The 9,465-nt window shown below is 33.4% G+C and overlaps 1 protein-coding gene across 1 annotated transcript; it reads right to left on the bottom strand.

Annotated features, from left to right (window-relative positions):
* Positions 1 to 72: 72 nt before the first annotated feature.
* LOC124414161 lies at positions 73 to 6,644 on the bottom strand. Its single transcript, XM_046895115.1, has 10 exons — positions 6,440 to 6,644; positions 5,093 to 5,178; positions 4,372 to 4,547; positions 4,058 to 4,173; positions 3,567 to 3,764; positions 3,202 to 3,340; positions 2,436 to 2,751; positions 2,084 to 2,212; positions 1,200 to 1,357; positions 73 to 258 (listed from the first exon to the last, which is right to left on the bottom strand). The coding sequence occupies exons 2-10, from the start codon at positions 5,161 to 5,163 to the stop codon at positions 176 to 178; spliced, it is 1,386 nt and encodes a 461-aa protein (XP_046751071.1). The 5' UTR covers positions 5,164 to 5,178; positions 6,440 to 6,644; the 3' UTR covers positions 73 to 175.
* Positions 6,645 to 9,465: the final 2,821 nt, after the last annotated feature.

The raw sequence follows: 9,465 nt of genomic DNA, 5'->3' as shown, positions 1-9,465 counted from the left end.
TAAATAATTACTAAAAATTTAAAGGCTAATATCCATTACGTTGATATACCTTAGGATAATAATTATATAGATATCCATTTGATAAACAATGAATTATTTACATAAGGACCTTATTAATTATGATCAAGAACTTACAGAGTGTGATGCAGTGTGAAGGGTGCCCATTAAAGCTTGTTTAGTACATAGAATACTCCTGTATGTAAATATGTCCATAAGGTTCGGCTTGAAGCAGTTTCACTTGCTTTGATTTATGCAGTTCTGAAATTTGAATACAACAAACAATTGTTTCAAATGATTTTACCAAATAAAACATCATCACAGCAGATATAATTGTTTTATTTTATAATTACCTACATATCAATAAAGCTGAAATCTTTGAATTATCAATCAAAACATTGTAATTCAAAATTTAAGTAATTTCATTTTCTGTAACCAATAAGGAATAACAGCATCTAAACTTGCGTGAAGAACTATTGGGCCCTTTTTTCAATAAGGAAAAGTCTACATCTTAAATTATTTAGTAAATTTTCAGCTCTTTTATTCTTAGTTAATGTTCTGAAAGACACATATTGTATAGTTTCAAGTGTTCCAATATCTGATGGAATTAACATGGAATTCCATTTTATAATTTTGAGAGTAGCTTTGATCTTTCCATGATTTTATATGCAGCAATTGTTTTATCTATGGACCCACTTTTGAAATTACCATTTACAATCTATTTTTTCACATTCCGTATAAAAGATTATACCTCCAATTTTTGTAAGTTGTTAGAAATATATAATTTTTTGCACCGTACACCTATCGTATAAGAAATCTATCTGTTGAACATGAAACTTATTCTAGTAACATATTATAAATATTTTCAGATGCCTTGTATGTGGTTATTTTCACAATTTTTAAATACCAAATTAGGTAACTGATTCAGCAATTTAAAAAGATTCCCTCAAATTGATTATCATGTGACTAATTGACAGGAAACTTTGATTTTTTTGACTGGCAGTGTAGCGTTCTGAATAGCTATAAGCGTGTCTAGAGTTCGATTTTCGATTGCGCGAATTTGAAACAAACTACAAAATCAACTTATAACTTCGAGATGTCCACAAAACAATATTTCCATTTAGCAAAAGCCCTTGATCGGCAGATGGAGATTTTCATTCATGAATTCCTTAGTAATGTGCTCCAATATTCAATTTACTTACCAAGTAGAGACGAGAATGTTCGAATAGCATCTTTTCTCGTATTAGACGAAGTCGGGACCAGATCTTTGAATGTTAAGACTTGATTGCGTGACCACAAACCTTGAAGGCATCCAAATAAATCAGACTTCGTCTGATTTGCTGTGGACTGGATTGGTGAACTGTGAATAAATGTGTCTGATAATTGAGAGTCGGTAATATTAACGTATAATGAAACATCCCGGAAAATCACTATTTTACAACTCTAAGATGACTTTAAAGAAATCGAATTTCCAACTTAAGTATATCGTATTTTTCTTATCTAATTTTCGAAATACAGATGACTTCATTGATTATTGGAGGGCATAAAAATATTGCACTGTCGGAATTTGAACCAACTGCATTCATTATAATTGATTCATTTAGAATAAAATATAAAGGAGGGAATTAGCTGATTAAGGTAATCCCAAATTCAAATTGAACATAAATAATAATACTAATTCAAACAGAATTACATCATTGTAAAATTTCTCAAGTGGTCACTACACTATATTCGTGCAACTTGAATGAATTCACGCTCATTTTGATGGAAAAATGATTTCGTACAAATCGCCCAATAGATGTTTAGTTTGGTTCCTCAGTAGATGTAAAAAAAAATTAATATTATTCTAAGTTGAGAATACTGAACTGATGATTATTTTGAAAAGAGAAAGGTGTCATTTCATTGTTATCATTCATTTTGAACGATTTGTCATAGAATTGGTTTAGAAACGAAATGAGCTATTGCTTTGGATAAAAATTATGCAGTTGGTCTTTAGAAATGTTATAATAATTTGATTCCTCTATGATATCCATCTATATGGAAAGAACATATATAGATATATATATATATATAAAAATAAACGTACCCGGTAGAAGTCTTACTGCTCTTAGATCGGTGACTGCCTACTCTGACTTCTACTGCAGGACTCTTTTCAATGCCTTTGTCGTTCAATGGAACTCTAGAATGCCCATCTGCCCAATTTTGGAACCAGTCACTGCAAGATAAGAACACCAGTTAACATATTATACTAGTCAAATGGTACTAAACAAAAAATAAATGCTGAAAACAATAAAAGATTTTTATTTTCAACCCGTTGCAGCAGATTCTAGCTAACCAGACAATTAATCACTTTTCAAATAAGCTGACAATCAGTGATGAAAACATGTACAATTAACAATTATGGATTATGTTGATTTCATTAATAGAATCATCATTACCGGTAAACGCTGTTAATGATCTCTGACTGAGGACGATCATTGATCATTTCCGAAGTAACGTGTGGCTCGTTCATAGATGTTTCGGGCAACGGCTGAGGCAAATCATTAATCACATTCACTGACCAGCTGTCAATTTGGGGCACCTGAATTGTATGGTCAATTGAAATTTGTTCAATAGTTTTAGTTCCGTTAGTTTTTGAAGTGTTTTCCAACAATGTTCCATGTATCGGGAGCCCATCCACAGTGATATCCGTAGTTGTGTGAATTTCAGAGACTGGTCCAAGTACCACTTCTGGGTTCGGTATTGGTTCTATAGCTGCAAAGTAACTCAGGTAGTTAAACGATACTTTAATTCAACATAAATCTTTTTACTGCTTAAAATATTAAATGTGTTGATTGCAGCCGAAATCTCCGAGCTTATTCTCTAAATTAACACAAAGTTAAAGGAAAAAAAAGTTGGTAAGTAACAAAAACTGAGAAAGATAATCGCAACTCATGATAAAATCAGTCGCTTGGACAAAATTGTCTTTATTTATTCTGAAGATTCTAAAAATCGGAACACAACTAGGGGTGATCGAGAATGATCATTTTCCGATTTTTCAAAGGTCATACTTTTCAAGCAAGATTCAACACTTTGAGTCACACATTATCGTTCCAAGTTAATTTTTAGAACAATATAGCTCCGGTTGGGTTTGGTTTGGGTTTAGTTCTCTAAATCTTTGGAAAACGAATATGAATACCTACTTGAAATTTGAAGAATACTTACCACTATGACTCATAGGGTTAAGCAACATGCTTTCGTACAAATCGAGTAACCCGTTTCCCCAGCGTCTAGAGCTCGTGGATGGGATCGTGAGCAATTCATTGGCAGTATCCTTTGGGAGTTGAATTATATCCTTAGGGATCTAAGAATAACAAAAAGTATTATTTTAATGATTTGAAGTGAAGTAAGTTCTATTGTCTGTTGCATTTTTATATGGCATTAAGTCGTACAGAAGCTACAGTTTACTTCAAACGCAAACTACGCACTTAAATGTCCCGTAAGTAGTTTATGCATATTTTTAATCACATGTACTTTTACTTAAGTTCGTAGCCGAACTAGTTCGAATCTCTGAAAAAGTTTTCCCTTACCACTTGAACGTAAATGTCTGGTCTGTGAGGTGGTATCTGGGTAATTTCATCAATTATATTGCTCCTCTTGGAACGCCGGTTTGTTTTTTTGCCCTCTTGACCATCGATGATCAATGATTCCAGAGTGAAACTATCACTCGGTGGCTCGATTCGAGGCGGTACTGGTGCCAAGACGCCGCCGTGTTCAGTATCCAATTCCTATTTAACAAATCGGTAGTTTGAGATTTCAACTGAATTTGTCATATCAGCTACTAAACAGGGATACAAAAATCGAGCATTTAAAAATTATATGGGAGATGTCATTACTGCATTCTGCAAGGAAATATTCTACAACAATAAAAATACTGGTAAATTTGGTTGTGAATTAGTGTTCACCACTGCTTTCATAGCGCTCCAAACTGCAGTTTGTAGAATGAACGAAGCATTATCGGTAGTTATTCTTAAATTTGTTAAAATGAGTTTTACTCAACAAGTACACGTAAAGTACTCACACGTCTTTTCTTGGTGGGTGTTGTGTGGCTATCAATGCCAGGTGACGATCGGATGCGTTTAGTTGGTGTCGAAGGAACTTCCTGAGGTGGTTCAGGTATTTGTTCAAATGCAGTTTCTGTAATCAACTCAACAATTGAGTTCTTGTTTCATAAAATCTTGTTAATTTGCACACACCCAATATTACTTATCAGACAACATCGGCGGATACGGAAATGAAATCTTCATCAATAGGATAACCAACTGTTTTTTTGAATACTAAAAGTGAATGGAAGAAGTTACCGTAACTCAAACTGTATAAAATTGTAGACAATACCTCGTATTTCAAGTAACGATTGATCTACTCCTTGGCCTTCTACCAGACCGATAGTTCCAGTTTGGATTTGCTGTACAGGCGGAAGGGTCGATTTCCGCAATAGGTTTCCATCTTCACTTCCTGGGACGGAAGTTTCAGGTAGATCAGGTAACTTTCTAACTGAATCTGGTAAATCCCTGATAAACACATTTCTACTCGATTAGCTTTGTGTACATAAAAAAGTGGAACGAAATGCTAAATGATACTTTTTAACTCTCAGGTTTGCTGTACAGTTAGTCCTGACGCTTGAGTTTTAAGTAATGCACATATGCAGGAATCAAAGCATCAGTACTACTCCAAGTCAACTCAAATGATGAATATTTTAAATGTAGAATCATTAGTACTAATAGTTTTCTTGTTTGTTTTTACAGCGTTATAACTTTCACCTAAATCATTACTAGATCTATATACCCTTTGCTGTGAGATCAATAAAGGTACTAAAGATTCTCTTTGTAAGTATTTATCGATGTGCCTATTGGAGAAATGAATAATTGATTGATTGATTAACACGGAGCTCTAAGAAAGGAAATGTGTTCAGTATTTTTCACATCAATGTATGAAAAAAGCAAGAACGAGACGTGCATTATTGTTAAGATAAAAAAAAAGTTTCATAGGTAGGACTATTTTGTTAAATAATAATTCATAACAGAACCAAGGAAGGATTGGAAGGCATCGAACTAACAAAGGTATTAATCCACCGTGTTGAAGTATATAGTCCAGCTCCTTATCGGTTATTGCGCCAAAAGTCGACATGGGAACATCTGATACCTGTACATTAAGAAAGCAAGCAGTGATAGAATTTGAGTTTCAAATCACAAACAAAGCAATGAGACATGGCGTACCAATAGAGTTGATCTTATAAGTATAACAAGAAAGACAAAGATGAAGTCAACATTCGAGAGACGCAATCTAATCATTAAACTTTTTAAACTCTGCCACAGACAATATCTCAAGTTGAGTAACGATATGACAAAATTGCAGACTCATCCAAATTTTAAAAATTGGCGATTAATTTCTCTCAACAGAGCAACACGTTAACAATGAAGCTTTGGCACAGTGTTCATAATTAGTCTAAGACAAGTTAATATTTCAAAAATTCACATAACTAATTGTAAGAATATTGAGAATCAAATCTACCAATTAGAATAATTGTTCCAGGGAGTACATGGATAGGATTTTTTTTTGAGCCAAGTCGGAATTAATTTATAACCATCGAACTGCAATTTTTCCGCATTAAATCAGTCGTTTTCCTATAGATGTTCAGAAAAGTTAACAAATTTAATTGCAAACTCATTGTTTGTTACGAACTTTCTTTGCTAGATAGTAAAATAAAATTCATGAAATTTTACTATTAAAAATAATATGAAGAGTAATTTCTAAATACATATCCAGAAATTTACATAATCGCTTTGAATCTCAATTTATGATTTTCAATAGCTCTATAAGGTGATACTCATTACATATCGGTTGCATATGTAATACCATCTTTTTTTACACTTGTGCTGTTGTTCTTATGAATTAGAAAATTTTGTGATAGGCTCATGGATAATTAAACCGCAAGTCATGATTAGACTTAACCATAATCAATCTACAATTGAAGCAAAACTAGTGTTAGAAACCTAAATAAGGTGCTGAAAAACGTAATTCAAATCTTTTTTCATAGTTTATAGGAATAAACTATCTAGAACAAGAAAATTTAACGCATGAACGAGCAGAAGATACAAATGTAAAGTGTACCAACGAAGTTTTACCATGTATACTATCTGAAAGCTACATATTTTAGCATGTTTGAATGTATATCTAGTTCTAAAACGATGGTTCACGAACAAAATCACCAAAAGCTAAATTTTATGATGTAAAATGACTACTAAGTCACGTCTCCACTGAAGGGTTCTGTATGAACACAAAAATAAATCGATATTGCAAAAAAATTATCGTACTGATTGAGAATCATAATTTAGTCAAGAATATCTGTTAATAATCTGAATTAAATATGTTAGGATGCAATAGCAATCCAGAATATACCTACCCAATTACTAGGTTCAGCAAGAGTAATGACTCGTTCGTTATCAACCAAATTGCCAGAAAAGTCTAATTCTCTAAGCTCCGATACATCGCGCAGCTGTTGGGAAATCTGCAAGGCTTCATCTTGTTTTTTGCCACTGTCAACATCAAACAACAATTAGAATCCGATATTTATTAGATACGAATTTATTACAAAAAAACTTTTATTGAAAGATTGATTTTTCAAAAATGTTGCAAAAATGTGAGCCATTCAAATCTCCGTTGATAAATTAGTTTTTTCTATTAAAAAATCGTACACAACTCGTAAATAAAATCTGATGATATACAACATCACCAACGTATTAACAAAATGGACTCTATTTTTACCAATAAAACTCAATCACCTAATTATTTTTATTTGTTCGATTGACACAAGGTACACAGTGTAGCAGCAAATATGAGAACTTATGCCAATTTCTAGGTAAACTGTTGAAATATGGAGCATACATCATTCAATAATATGTCCACAATGCGATCTTTGCTTTGCTCTTCAGTTCACTTTAAATTTGGGATAACACAGTTTTGTACCTCTGTATAGTCAAATATCTTAGAAACTTGACATAGTTTATTTTACCTTTTAATCTTGGGTGTCTGTTTCGCCCGGCACTCCAACAAATCATCTGAATATAAAACACTCGTATGAATATCAGATTGTTTCTACTCATCATACATCATTTGAAACATATTTTAATACTGGTCATCGGATAACTTACTCAACAAGATGTCAGCTTGATAGTAAAGAATTCTCGTCGCCCCACATAGTAATTGGGATGATAAATAGATGCTAAATTGTCGATGAGCGATGTAGATGATTAACTCATCGCTAATGAATAATAAAAATAACGTATTAGTATTTCATAAACTGCATCCAGAGCATGGGTTTTTCTTGAAGACCCTTCTCGTATCATGACGCATTATTACACATGGATATAACTTTTGGCAGTAAAAAATAAATACCATATACTGTTAATCACGTGACGTGCAATGAAAATTAACTTTGTATAAAATGATTTCACAATGGTTTGTGCTGTTTTATAGCTTTTCCTCTGAAAAACAAACAGCTATGATGGTGAAAACACCAGCTGTGATAAAAAAATCAGTAATTGGTAATAAATATACAAAATAATTGATAACAATAATAAAAGTAATGTGTTTGAACACTGACGACAAATTTGTACAGATATAGGAGAAATACAAGTTTTAAAACGTTTTTAGTAGCATTACCGGTAAAAAATAGTAAGTTGTGTGATTCAGATATTTTTCTGAATTTGTTTGCAGGAAGATTTATTATCACTGTTTGAGTAACCTTTTCACAAGGCGACTTTTTTTCAAATACAAACACTATCACGTATTAAAATGTGTACAACGTTTACGAATAGCTGATTATCTAGAATAAGCTATTTATTCAGATTATACAGCAGTCTTATTATGATTGATTTTCCTCTGAAGTCTAAAGATCGTTCAATCAAAGAACGGCTTAGAACTCGACTGAGTGCAGCTATTTTCACGTACAGTAATTGGATAAGCTAAAGTAATGTCGTTATCAAGTACTGTCATAACAAGATCATGCGAGAGTTTAAACATGATAGAGAAGTAATGTAAAACTAAGATATAGTGTAAAGAAGACATGTTGCTAGTTACCACATTTTGACGATATCAATGGCCTTTATAGTATTCGAGCGAAATTTGTAGCTGAATACTTTTCGGCTCCAAGTGGCAGCAAGCCAACATTTGACGAATTTAGCATTTTTCCTCAACGTGAGAAGTTCCACCGAGTAAAACATGGTTGATACTGGAATTTCAATGAGCTTTAGTAAAGTTTATAGTAAAGAAACACGAATTATGGGAATAAAGAGCACTATTCTATTTCGAAAGAATTACTATGACCTCAAAATCGCATTAGTTACGTTGTATCATTAATACCTCAAAACATTTTCGCAATGATGAAGTAATTGTAAAAAATTCACTTACCGTGAATGTACCCGCAATGACTTTCTTGGCGGCAGCTCGGCGATTTCTACAAAATATTTTCGAACGTATCGAGAAGTGGGAAAGCTATTTCACGGAACTGGCAATCGAACCTCTCGCGCGCCATCCTCGAACATTTTGATCACCAATATGAGCCAATTAGAGTGTTACATTTTCTGTAATAGCAAATCACACATCACAAAATTTCAAAATTCGAATGCGAGTTATTTCGACAATCGATTCCTCCTCGCTTGCAGATTCAACTTGGTCAGCGGCTTCATCTACTAACCGTCAAAATCACGCCGTCAATTTGTTCGCCTGGCAACAAAGAATACCTTAGGTATTACATACATGTCACGTATAGATATGCACACATACACACTATAGCATAGGCCCGTATGTGTATAACAACAAATCACATTCGTAGAGCTGATTAGGGTTAGAGCGATGATGGAAAATGTATACCTATGTTTTTTCATATGTTCATAAAGTCATCACTCTTTCTATCCGTCTCGACAAAGGGTTGATTCAGTAGATTTGCATTACCACTGGTCCATGCATTACCGATTGCGAAATACATCCTCAGCAGTCAACTGTTTCACCCTTGGAGCATCAATGGCACGGATAAGATCGACGGCGACAAAATTAACCCCTAGCAGTTTCATGTGCCTAACTTCAGACGGTTATTTTTCATCACTGGATGTGATGGCGATATTACATGACAGGAGGGGGGATTGCATTGAGAATTGCTAATGTAGCGCACGAAAATACGTCTTCGGACTTATTATAGTATCTTTGGAAATGTATGTAAGTTTAAACATTAATCATCAGAGAGATAACCATGAAGACTCCAGTCTCGATTTTACACGATTATTTGAAAAAGATTGATCTCAATCCTGTTTATGAATTACATTCGGAATACATTACAAGGAGAACTGTGTTGTTTCATTATCGAGTGACAGTAGGTGACGTACAAGGTATATTTATCACACTTGATATTGGTCAGATGTATTATCAATGTAT

The sequence above is a fragment of the Diprion similis genome, chromosome 2, assembly GCF_021155765.1.
Source record: "Diprion similis isolate iyDipSimi1 chromosome 2, iyDipSimi1.1, whole genome shotgun sequence".
Lineage (NCBI taxonomy): Eukaryota > Metazoa > Arthropoda > Insecta > Hymenoptera > Diprionidae > Diprion > Diprion similis.
This window is presented reverse-complemented; position numbering and strand designations above follow the sequence as displayed.